Genomic DNA, 13,425 nt, shown 5'->3' on the forward strand with positions numbered 1-13,425 from the left:
AAGCTAGATTAAGGAAAGGCAAACCTACGTTTCTAGCATTTGTAGACTTAGAGAAAGCTTTTGACAATGTTGACTGGAATACTCTCTTTCAAATTCTGAAGGTGGCAGGGGTAAAATACAGGGAGCGAAAAGCTATTTACAATTTGTACAGAAACCAGATGGCAGTTATAAGAGTCGAGGGACATCAAAGGGAAGCAGTGGTTGGGAAGGGAGTGAGACAATGTTGTAGCCTCTCCCCGATGTTATTCAATCTGTATACTGAGCAAGCAGTGAAGGAAACAAAAGAAAAATTCGGAGTAAGTATTAAAATCCGTGTAGAAGAAATAAAAACTTTGAGGTTCGCCGATGACATTGTAATTCTGTCAGAGACAGCAAAGGATCTGGAAGAGCAGTTGAACGGAATGGACAGTGTCTTGAAAGGAGGATATAGGATGAACATCAACAAAAGCAAAATGAGGATAATGGAATGTAGTTGAATTAAGTCGGGTGATGCTGAGGGAATTAGATTAGGGAATGAGACACTTAAAGTAGTAAAGGAGTTTTGCTACTTGGGGAGCAAAATAACTGATGATGGTCGAAGTAGAGAGGATATAAAATGTAGACTGGCAATGGCAAGGAAAGAATTTCTGAAGAAAAGAAATTTGTTAACATCGAGTATAGATTTAAGTGTCAGGAAGTCGTTTCTGAAAGTATTTCTATGGAGTGTAGCCATGTATGGAAGTGAAACAAGGACGATAAATAGTTTGGACAAGAAGAGAATAGAAGCTTTCGAAATTTGGTGCTACAGAAGAATGCTGAAGATTGGATGGGTAGATCACATAACTAATGAAGAGGTATTGAATAGAATTGGGGAGAAGAGGAGTTTGTGGCACAACTTCACTAGAAGAAGGGATCGGTTGGTAGGACATGTTCTGAGGCATCAGGGGATCACAAATTTAGCATTGGAGGGCAGCATGGAGGGTAAAACTCGTAGAGGGAGACCAAGAGATGAAAACACTAAGCAGATTCAGAAGGATGTAGGTTGCAGTAGGTACTGGGGGATGAAGAAGCTTGCACAGGATAGAGTAGCATGGAGAGCTGCATCAAACCAGTCTCAGGACTGAAGATAACAATAACAACAACAACAGTCATTATTTTGATGACTGTTCTAGTGGTCTTACATGTGCTTGCAGCACTTGGTGAAGACAACTTAGTCAGTCAGAAACATTTTTCTGCTATTGCTATTACATCTATAAATGGGAAATATTATTACTGTCCTAAATGGGTGACGCGTCAAAAACTTGGAACTGTAACTTTTCTTATGTAATTTTGTAGGTGAGACACTGGATATTACTAATTTGCTGTTGCAAATATAAAGTGTGCCTAGTAGACTTCTTGCTTTGGTAACTATTGTCAACATAATACTAATGGTATCCTATCTCTTTACTATCTACTATCTGCTATGATCTGCTACTATTCTCTTTACTGATGATACATATAAGATCTAAATTATTTATTTATTTGTACACGAGGAAGACTGGAAACTCCACAACTAAGTAAAAGAAAGAAAATTCTTGCAACTGGAATGGCAATATTTAAAATCTCAATTATTTCTGTTGCTTGCCAGCTATTGAGTTAGTTGTCTAAGACTAATGTAGGAGAATCTATTGAGTACTGTTTCATGACTTAATTGAATACTGCTGAGTATGTAGATATTGTATGTTTGGGGCACTTCCTTGCTATTGAACTTAGAGCGTCTTTGAAAGATTTCAAGTTGTAGTTGAATCTGTTGATTACTAAAGCATCTAATTACTAATCTGAGCAAATCTTGACCCCTTATTAAGTCCAAATAAATTATGTCAGATTCAATTTTTACCTGAACAGACCTAATGTTTTTGTTTGCTGTCCAAATACATATTCAAATCTCATTAACAAAATTTTAAGCTTTGTGCCTCTGATTTCAGTCAGCTCAGGTATAATTAAGGTGCACATACTTTTTTTGGAAGAGTTCTGTGTTCTATAAAAATTTGGCACTTGTTATCTATGTTCATGACATTGCTGTTCATCTAATGTGTGATTTGATTCTTTATTTGATTTACGGAGTCATATGAGTTTATTTAGGGTTCTCACAATTTTGTTAACTAAAAAATCCCCATGGTCACTATACACATTGTCTGCCACTTAATAGGCTAGCCCTGATGTCTAGTGCACACCTGAGCTATTGATGGGAAGCCTAAAATTCTCCATCCTATAGTTCAGCACAGATCATCCTGAGGACAGTACAGTAGACTGCCACCCATCTTGAAACTGCCAGAATGCTAGTTGTTTCATCATATTTGCCAGTCTCTGGAACAGTGGGTTCAGATTATAAGTGATAAAACAATATGTACAGCTGTCTGCACCCCATCCTTTCTTTTGCTCTCAAGATGGCACTCTACTCGGTGAATAATTCCTCCTGAAATGTATAACAATTACATGTCAGTTCCATTCCCTCCCATGATACTTTTTATATCTAAGAAAGTACATTAGACATCTAATCTCCCATAATTAGGAGCCCTTTCTTTCCTCATTTTGGCTTCGAGAGATTAGCTGCTTGAGCAGTAGCTGTTTAGAGGATGTGAAGGGTCACTATCCAGCCCGTTTGACATGTGCTACATTCTGCAAATATCCACCAGACATGGACCTAATCCTCCCATTGGTTGCGAGGTTGAAATTAACTCGTGACCTATTCTTCTGTTTTACTTAATTGTGTTGTTGTTCTTCAGTACACGTATCTTGGCACATATGTGGTGTTATCAAATGACCAATTTTTTCTGTACTTTCTACTTCTTTGTCCTATATATCATACACCTGGGTATTCAATCCCTTTTATCATATCGACCATACATAGAAGTAAATTAAAAACAGTTCAGTCTCAAAATATTTTATTCATATTTCTAAGATTTTTCTTACATTCCAATACTTAATATAATAAAGTATGGCTGAAACTGCTTCATCAAATATTAAATGTGTGCCACTGACAGAAAAAAATTGCAACACCAAAAAATAATTAATGTAGAGTAATGGAATTTTGGGAATACATTTGTCTAGGTAACATATTAAATGTCTTAACACTGCAAGATCACAGGTTAATGTAAGCAAGATACGCCATTGCATATGTGAAATGCTGGTACATTAATAACCTGTGTAACTGCCAGAATGTTGGGTGCTAATGTGTACGGATTGTGTTGTACAAGTGCCAGATGTCATTTTGCAAGATGGAGTTTCATGCCTGTTGCGCTCAGACAATCAATACAGGGATGGTTAATGCTAGTTGTAGATGATGCTGGAGTTGACATCTGATGGTGTCCCATATATGCTCAATTTAAGGCAGAAATGGTGATCGAGCAGACCAAGGGATCCTGTTGACACACTGTAAAGTATATTGCGGTACAATAGCAGTATGTGGGCAGGCGTTATCCTGTTGGAAAACATCCCCTGGAATGCTGTTCATTAATGGCAGCACAATAGATTGAATTACCGGATGACGCACAGTTTTGCATTCAGGGTGTGTGGGATAATCATGACAGTGCTCCTGCTGTCATATGAAATCATGCCACCAAACATAACTCGAGATGTAGGTCCAGAGTGTCTAGAATGCAGACAGGTAGGTTGCAGGCCCTCAACTGGCTGCCTCCTAACCAACACATGGCCATCACTGACACCAAGGCAGCACCAGCTTTCATCAGAAAATGCAACAGACTTCTGCCCTGCCCTCCAATGAACTCTCACTTGACACCGCCGAAGTTGCAAATGGCAGTGGTTTGGGGTCAGTGGAATGCTTACTACAGGGCATCTGGCTCGGAGCTGTCCTTGAAGTAACTGATTTGTAGCAGTTTGTTGTGTCACTGTGAGCCAACTGCTCATCAGATTGCTGCTGCAGATTCTGTACAGTGCACTAGAGTCAGTTGCTGAACACAATGGTCTCCCCTCTCGGTAGTGCCACATGGCCATCCAGAGCGTGGTCTTCTTGCGACTATTCATTCCCGTGACAACCACTGCCAGCAATTGTGTACAGTAGCTACACTACTGCCAAGTCTTTCTGCAGTATCGCAGAAGGAACATCCAGTGACTCGTAGCCCTTTTACATGACCTCGTTCAAACTTAGTGAGGTATTCATAATGGTATCTTTGTTGCCTTAAAGGCATTTTTATCTAACATCAACTCACCATGTGCAGTCTTAAAGGTAACTAATGCTCATGACCATTACAGCATGTATTTAAAGCAAACCTGAGTTGCATCCACATAGCGGTGCTACTAGCGCTACTCTAATGTGAACGGCACGAAATTTGAATACACTCGTCTTGCAGATGTAGAGACAAGTCTACCAACTTTCGTTTATGTCACACAACTCCTTCTTAGTGTTGCAGTTTCTTTTCCCATCAGTGTATTTCTTCATTTATTGTCCAGATAATACATTTTTGTTAATCTGATACATATTTTTCATCCCAGTCATGTGTGCCTTGTCTTTCCTCTACCTAGTATAAACTTGTTTTCCTGTGCAGTCTATAGCAAGTCTGAGAAAGTTTTAAAACATTATCTTGTACTGAGCAGTATATGCATTTAACCATCTTTATATTTCAGACATCGACGTATGGAAGCTGTGCGTATACGTAAGGAGAATCAGATATATTCAGCAGATGAGAAACGAGCACTTGCCATGTTTAGTAAGGAAGAAAGACAGAAACGTGAGAACAGAATCTTAAGTCAGTTTAAAGAAATGGTCAATAACAAGTTAGCCAGTGAGAAAGATAACGGCTAATTATGTACGACAAATAACCTCCTTTAAGCAGGTAAAATTTTATAAAGTTCTTTTGTATTATGTAAATAAATAATTTTTATGTTACTGCATTACTGGATCTGCTTACAAGTGGATGAAGTATTCAAGTAATGAATAAAAATGGAGGAGGAATCACAAGCTTTTGGATCATAAGTAAGGGACATGGAGATCAGACTACTTGTTAAGAGGACATCTCTTCTCTGTATATGAGCCTGGAATTCGTAATTCAGATTAGATTTTTTATTTACCATTGACCACCTGAGGTGGAATAGGCATTTTACATTGATAGCATATTACATTTTCCTTCAATAGTACCTTAAAACTTAGTGAGTATTACATATTCCAAATAGAACCTAGAAATGATAGCAGGAACAATAAAATAATAAATAATTACAGTGAATGACATCACATAATGAAAACCTTAAAAATTAATGTCAGTTGATTTTATATTCATAAATTCCTTTATATCATCTTACAGGTATTGAACTGCGTACAGTGGGTCTTTCCAAATTTTAATGACAGTGAATTAGCTTTTTACCATTTATTAATGTTAGTGAAAACTTGATTAGCACCAATTTCTGTATCTGTACTTGACTTGCTATTTCTTGCAATGTTTGTATAATGTGTAAACAAAACAAACTTAGCATCTGGCAATGTAACAGACAAGAGGTCACTTATGTACACAATAGAAAGCAAAGGATCCAGAATGGAACCTTGAGGAACACCACATATTATAAATTTGTAATCAAATGAAGACTGAGTGCGTACTCCATAGATCTTTCACAACAACACTCTTTGTTTCCTGTTAGTTAGGTAAGACTCGAACCATTTCACAGCACTGTTGGTGACACCATAATATTTTAATTTACTCAAGAGAATGCTGTGATTCACACAGTCAAACGCTTTCGACAAGTCACAGCAAATGCCACTAGCCTCTAAATTGTTACCTAATTAATTAAGTACATTCTCACTGTATGTGTAAATAGCCTTCTCTATATTGGAAGCCGTAAGGAACCCATAAACTGTTACTTGGACAACAATATATTATTTGCAGTCACATGCTTCTTCTTAGAAGATGCTTGAATACAGCCTTTTCATTTTTTTTAAAGCCAGCAAAAGTGAAATTTCTAACTTTATACTAACTCACAACTACTTGTCCTTGGAAGGGAAGGTGTACAGACAAATCCATGGTACAGGCATGGGCTCCCACCTGGCACCCTCATATGTAAACCTGTTTATGGGCCATCTAGAGGAGACTTTCCTAGCCTCCCAAAACCTTAGACCCCCTAGTGTAGTTCAGGTTCAGTGATGACATCTTCATGATCTGGACTCAGGGTCAATATGCCCTGCCTTCATTCCTTGACAACCTCAGCACCTTATCTCCCGTCCGCTTCATCTGGTCCTCCTCAACCCAGTGTGCTACCTTCATGGATGTTGACCTCCTCCTCTCTGATGGCTCCATCCACATCTTGGTCCACATTAAACCCACCAACAATACCTGCATTTTGATAGCCGTCATCACTTCCACACCAAAAAATCCCTTCCATACAGTCTGGCCAACTTGGGATGACGTATCTACAGTGACAAAGAACTCCCTTGCCCAGTATGCTATGTGTGACACCAAGACCTTCACAGACGGGCACTATCCCCCAGACCTAGTCAGCAAACAGATCTCCCATACCATTTCCCTTCACACCTGCAATTCTCCCACCACCCCCAAGAACCAGCCACAAAGGAGTGCCCACTTTTTGGGCCAATGCCATCCTGGATGGAACAACTGAAGCACATCCTTTGCCAGGGCTTTGATTACCTATCATCGTGTCCTGAAATGAGGAACATTCAACCAGAGACCCTTCCCACCCCTCCTAAAGTGGTGTTCCATCACCCACATCATCTTCATCTATTGCTATGCCATTCCCAATCCCAACCCCTTGCCACAAGGACCATATCCTTGTAGAAGACCCAAGTGCAAGATCTGCCCTATCCACCCACACAGGACTTTCTATTCCAGTCCCATTATAGGCTTATTTTACACCATCAGATGCCGGGCCACATGCGAAAGCAACCATATCAGGTACAGGCTCTGTTGCAATCATTGCATAGCGTTTTATGTTGTTGTGACTACCAGTCAACTGTCCACCAGGATGAATGGCCACTGCCAAACTGTGGCCCAGCAATGTAGACCACCTTGTGGCACAAAATGCAACTTAACATAAAACACTTGATTGTAATGGCTGCTTCACTACCTGAGCCATCTGGAGCCTCCCCTCCACCATCATCTTCTCAGATGGGAGTTACAGTTACAACACATTCTCCTCTCCTGAAATTATACTGGCCTCAACCTACAGTAACATACTGTTCCCACATCCTCCACCTAGCAGTTTCCATTCCCTCTTTCCTGTCATCTCCTCCCTGTTCTTGTCTCCCAGCCTCTTTGTGTGCCATCCTCTTCCAACACACCCGCCCATCTTTCCTCACTTCCCTCCTTTCTCGCTCCGTTCCACCTCCAACTCCCTGCCCTGCAGCCTCCTGACGTTGTGCCTGTTGGCAATCTAGTCACTGCACGCTCTGCCAGAAAGGCGTCCTCTTCTCTCCTCCCTTCTCCTAGGGAAAGGACTGGTGAGATTTAGGAAAAGGGGTAGAGTTCAGAAAAATCACCCAGAACCACGGTGGCTTTTCTGGACTCTACTCCTTTTCCTAAACCTTCGCAGTCCTTTTCCTTCACCCCTATTCCTTCCCCTTCAACCCTTCTGCCAGATGTCACTTGGTGAGCAGATTTTTAATCTATCCAATTACATTAAGTAAAAAATTATTTTATATGGCTGCATGCTGGCCATTTACAGCTTTGTTTAAGACTAATTTTATTTACTCAAGAACTTCTCTGTGGTATATAAAGAGTTGTTTAGGACAAATCTCTTTAATCTTCATTTAAAAACGTTTTCACTGTTTGGCATACATTTTAATTCCATGCTTAGTTTGTCAATGAGTTTATAGCTGCTTATTTCACCTCTTCTGTAACAAAGTCAGATTCATTAAAGAATAATGCAGCTCATTTTTGCTTCTGGTGTTGTATATGTGAATATCTCTGTTAGTCTTAAACTTGAATTGTTGGTAATATATTTCATAAGTAAACAAATGTACTGTGAAACTGTGGTTAATATTGCCAGCTGCTTAAATACACTCCTGGAAATTGAAATAAGAACACCGTGAATTCATTGTCCCAGGAAGGGGAAACTTTATTGACACATTCCTGGGGTCAGATACATCACATGATCACACTGACAGAACCACAGGCACATAGACACAGGCAACAGAGCATGCACAATGTCGGCACTAGTACAGTGTATATCCACCTTTCGCAGCAATGCAGGCTGCTATTCTCCCATGGAGACGATCGTAGAGATGCTGGATGTAGTCCTGTGGAACGGCTTGCCATGCCATTTCCACCTGGCGCCTCAGTTGGACCAGCGTTCGTGCTGGACGTGCAGACCGCGTGAGACGACGCTTCATCCAGTCCCAAACATGCTCAATGGGGGACAGATCCGGAGATCTTGCTGGCCAGGGTAGTTGACTTACACCTTCTAGAGCACGTTGGGTGGCACGGGATACATGCGGACGTGCATTGTCCTGTTGGAACAGCAAGTTCCCTTGCCGTTGTAGGAATGGTAGAACGATGGGTTCGATGACGGTTTGGATGTACCGTGCACTATTCAGTGTCCCCTCGACGATCACCAGTGGTGTACGGCCATTGTAGGAGATCGCTCCCCACACCATGATGCCGGGTGTTGGCCCTGTGTGCCTCGGTCGTATGCAGTCCTGATTGTGGCGCTCACCGCACGGTGCCAAACACGCATACGACCATCATTGGCACCAAGGCAGAAGCGACTCTCATCGCTGAAGACGACACGTCTCCATTCGTCCCTCCATTCACGCCTGTCGCGACACCACTGGAGGCGGGCTGCACGATGTTGGGGCGTGAGCGGAAGACGGCCTAACGGTGTGCGGGACCGTAGCCCAGCTTCATGGAGACGGTTGCGAATGGTCCTCGCCGATACCCCAGGAGCAACAGTGTCCCTAATTTGCTGGGAAGTGGCGGTGCAGTCCCCTACGGCACTGCGTAGGATCCTACGGTCTTGGCGTGCATCCGTGCGTCGCTGCGGTCCGGTCCCAGGTCGACGGGCACGTGCACCTTCCGCCGACCACTGGCGACAACATCGATGTACTGTGGAGACCTCACGCCCCACGTGTTGAGCAATTCGGCGGTACGTCCACCCGGCCTCCCGCATGCCCACTATACGCCCTCGCTCAAAGTCCGTCAACAGCACATACGGTTCACGTCCACGCTGTCGCGGCATGCTACCAGTGTTAAAGACTGCGATGGAGCTCCGTATGCCACGGCAAACTGGCTGACACTGACGGCAGCGGTGCACAAATGCTGCGCAGCTAGCGCCATTCGACGGCCAACACCGCCGTTCCTGGTGTGTCCGCTGTGCCGTGCGTGTGATCATTGCTTGTACAGCCCTCTCGCAGTGTCCGGAGCAAGTATGGTGGGTCTGACACACCGGTGTCAATGTGTTCTTTTTTCCATTTCCAGGAGTGTAGATACCTGCAACATGTATTTGTGTGAACATCACTCATAATTCTAATTACTGTCATTTGTGCAGTGAATGCTTTTTGTCTAAGTGATGAGTTAACCCAGAATATTATCCAATAAGACATAAATGATTGAAGATAAGCAAAATATGTTAACTTATTGACTTCTGCATCCCCAAAGTAGGCAATTACTGTTGTGGAAAAAGTAGCTGAACCTAAACTTTCTGCCGGTCAACCATACGATTTTTTCAAGTTTAAGTGTTCATGAATATTCACACCTAGTTTAAGTGTTCATGAATATGCACACCTAAGAACATATAATTGTGTATCCTGTTTATTATTTCTTGTTGATGCACTAGCTTAATAGGAGATGCAATACTGTTGACAGTACAAAACTAGGTGAACTGTCGTCCCCCCCCCCCCCCCCCCCCCCCCCCCTCCCGTGCAGATGATGGAGTGTCGCTCTTTGTATTACTCAAGAGCCCAGGGAAACTTCCTGCATTCTGTATCTTAAATAAGAACTAAACCAGGCATTTGTTGAAGTATGTATTCCATAGAAACTTAACGTGTCTAATAGAATATTATGACTGACACAATAAAATGCTTTCAATAAGTCACAGAAGATGTGAATTGGGGATACAGAGTGATTCAGAATGAAAGAATAGGTTTACATATGGTAGTCCATTTCATCCCACTCACAAATCAAAAGGTCCCTATTTACTGAATCGGCAGCTTCAACAATTCTATTTCCCAGTTCTTGAAGAGCAGCTGCCATATGCGGGGCAAAGAAGACTCTGTCTTTTCTGTACCCCCACAGAAAAAAAAAGCAAAGTACGAGGTCTGGTGACAGGAAGGCCGAATACAGTTGCTGTCCGACTCTTCCAGTCCAATATTGTGGGATGGTGTTGTTAAGATAATGCCACATATCAAGGTGAAAGTGAGGCGGGGCACCATCAGGCATAAAAATGAAATCATTGGAATCTTTGTGAAGTTGAGGAAACAAGCAATTTTGCAGCATGTCCAGGTATGACATTCCTGTCACAGTTTGCTCCACAAAAGAGAAAGGTCCATAAACTTTGTGAACAGAAATGGCACAAAACACATTTAGTTTTAGAGAGTCTCTTTCATGTTCGTCAATGATGCCAGGAATTTGTGACTCCAAAATTCTTACATTATGGCTTCTTCATCTCAGAGTAGCTTCCTCTTCTTCTTCTTCTTCTCTTTTTTTTTTTTTTTTTTTTTTTTTTTTTTTTTTTTTTTTTTTTAGGGCACAAAACTGCTACGGCCATAAGCACCTATTCTGTGGCTGCTCTCAACCATGGATGGTGAGACACCTTTTACTTCAGTGCCCCTGTGTAAATAAATGTGGCATCCTCCATTTGTGCGCATAGAACAGCTAATGTCCAATGATAAACTACAGGGAGGGGGGGGACTATCATTGGGAAGCTGACAAAGGTCATGGAGCAGGCAGGTCTGGGGACGAAGCCAAGGTTGTGCCCTACCCCCCATTTATCAAGAAAGTTTTAGGAAAGTGGAAGGAAAGAGAATGTAGCAGTTGACTCTCGGTGATAGTAGAGAGAAAGGGTGGCCAAAATACCCTAATTCCAAGGAGGCGTCAAAAAAAAGGGGCACAAGTCGGATGAGCAGGCATGGAAGACAGATGACTAGAGTAACGACTCATTAGGACAGCTCGCCAGTTGGACAGTGGAGTTCAGCAGTCTCAGCATAAAGGCTCTCCGCGGGGCTGGTGTAAAAATCTCCAGACGTTAAACATCTCAGAGTTGCACTCACAACCTACATCCTCAATTATTTGCTGACTGTATTTCAATCTCTGTCTTCCTATACAGTTTTTGTCCTCCACAGATCCCTGTAACATATGATGTCATTCCCTGATGCCTTAACAGATGTCCTATCATCCTGTCCCTTCTCCTTGTCAGTGTTTTCCACATATTCCTTTCCTCTCTAATTCTGCATAGGACCACCTCATTTCTTACCTTATCAGTCTACCTAATTTTCAACATTCGTCTGTAGAACCACATATCAAATACTTCAATTCTCTTTTGTTCCAGTTTTCCCACAGTCCATTTTTCACTAACGTACAATGCTGTGCTCCAAACATACACTCTCAGAAATTTCTTCCTCAAATTAAGGCCTATGTTTGATATTGTAGACCTGTTTTGGCCAGGAATGCCCTTTTTGCCAGTGCTAGTATTCTTCTGACATCCTCCTTGCTCCATCTATCATGGGTTATTTTGCTGCCTAGGTAGTAGAATTCCTTAACTTCATCTACTTCGTGACCATCAATCCTGATGTTAAGTTTCTCGCTGTTGTCATTTCTGCTACTTCTCATTACTTTTGCCTTTCTTCGATTTTCTCTCTGTCCATTTTCTGTACTCATTAGACTGCACATCAAGTAATTCTTTTTGAAACAGTTGTCCCTTTCTGTAGCACAGCCAATCCATTGATGTGGCAGCTCTGTGTTCAAGTACCCATGAAGTACCCATGAACTTCACAACGAAAATGGGGTGGAGCCCCATCCTGCTGAAAGATGAACGGATAGTCTGATCGCATTTGAGGCATCAGCCATTGCTGCAACATGTCTTAGTAGGAATATCCAGTGACAGTGCTCTCGGCGAAGAAGAATGGCCCGTACAGTTTTCGACGTGACAAGGCACAAAAAACATTTACCTTCGAGGAATCACACTCAAATTCAATGCATTCGTGTGGATGATTTGTACCCCAGTTTCGACAATTATGCCTGTTCACTTTCCAATTAGTGTGAAAAGTGGCTTCATCGCTCAAAATTAAGCTATCAACAATGCCGTCCCCATCCTCATTCAGTTGTTGCAACTGCGAACAAAACTCAAATCACTTGTATTTGTCGTCGTCATTGAGCTTCTGCACTAGCTCCAATTTGAATGGTTTCATAGACAGCTTCTGTCGCAGGATTTTCCGCACTGTCATTGGAGCCATTTCGAGTTCACGGGATGCACGACACACCGATTTCTTTGAACTCCTTATGAATGTCCCTTGTACGCACTCCACATTCACTCACACTAGGATGTCTCCTCCTCTTTGCCAGGCACAAGCAACCTGTCGTAACAAGTTTGTTGTGCCAGTGCTAAATGGTCTTCCTTGTTAATAGCTTCTTACCGTACTTGGTTCTAAACATCCATTGAACAGCTGTAGCACACTTGTTTTTGTTGAACTCCAACATACAGAAAGCTCGTTCCGCACCTGAACTTGCCATGTTTGTGACTAGCGCTGACTATCAGCAAATTAGCAAACTATGCTGCGGCAGTATACATGGGGGGGGGGGGGGGGGGGGGGGGGGGGGGGGAACAACAACAACTTTTAGAGTTTCTCTTCAAAATAACATACGTATTGTTGTACAGATGGATAATAGCACTTTATGAGTTGTTCCCAACTCTGTTCAAATGGCTCTAAAAAACTATGGGACTTAACATCTGAGCTCATACGTCCCATAAACTTAGAACTACTTAAACCTAACTAACCTAAGGACATCACACACATCCATGCCCGAGGCAGGATTCAAACCTGCGACCGTAGCAACAGCGCTGTTCCAGACTGAAGCGCCTAGAACCGCTCGCCACCATGGCTGACCCCCAACTCTGTTTTCAGTATTATGGCTAACACACACAAATTTAGCAGCATTGCATTACATGATTTCATTATATAATAATTAGAACAGAAAACAATAATTTCAAGACATTCATAACAATTAACGAATTTCTATAGGTTTGATGTTTCATAATAATTTACATTTTATATCATACACAAGGTAGAGATCACTGGTACTGACATTATAATTCTCTTGTTAAATTGGAATCTGGATGGTAACTTGCCCTTAAACTAAGAGTTGTGGTATCAGTCAGTACAATATACTTCCTAAACTGGTTTGTTGCATATCACTGCCTGTCAGTGATTCCACACTTCTACTGTTATGTGAGTGGTCTCCTTTATTCCCAAATTATTTACAAAAAGATAAGTACAGAACTTCCACTACTCTTACC

At 42.0% G+C, this 13,425-nt stretch overlaps 1 protein-coding gene across 1 annotated transcript in view; it reads left to right on the forward strand.

The window, feature by feature from the left end:
* LOC124781630 (NKAP family protein CG6066) overlaps positions 1–13,425 on the forward strand; it is a 79,981-nt gene that overhangs the window by 52,473 nt on the left and 14,083 nt on the right. Inside the window, exon 5 of the mRNA XM_047253876.1 lies at positions 4,603–4,811. Coding sequence (XP_047109832.1) covers positions 4,603–4,780 — 178 coding nt within the window. The 3' untranslated portion in view covers positions 4,781–4,811. The remainder of the gene's footprint in view (positions 1–4,602; positions 4,812–13,425) is intronic.

The sequence above is a fragment of the Schistocerca piceifrons genome, chromosome 1, assembly GCF_021461385.2.
Source record: "Schistocerca piceifrons isolate TAMUIC-IGC-003096 chromosome 1, iqSchPice1.1, whole genome shotgun sequence".
In the NCBI taxonomy this organism is placed as follows: Eukaryota; Metazoa; Arthropoda; class Insecta; order Orthoptera; family Acrididae; genus Schistocerca; species Schistocerca piceifrons.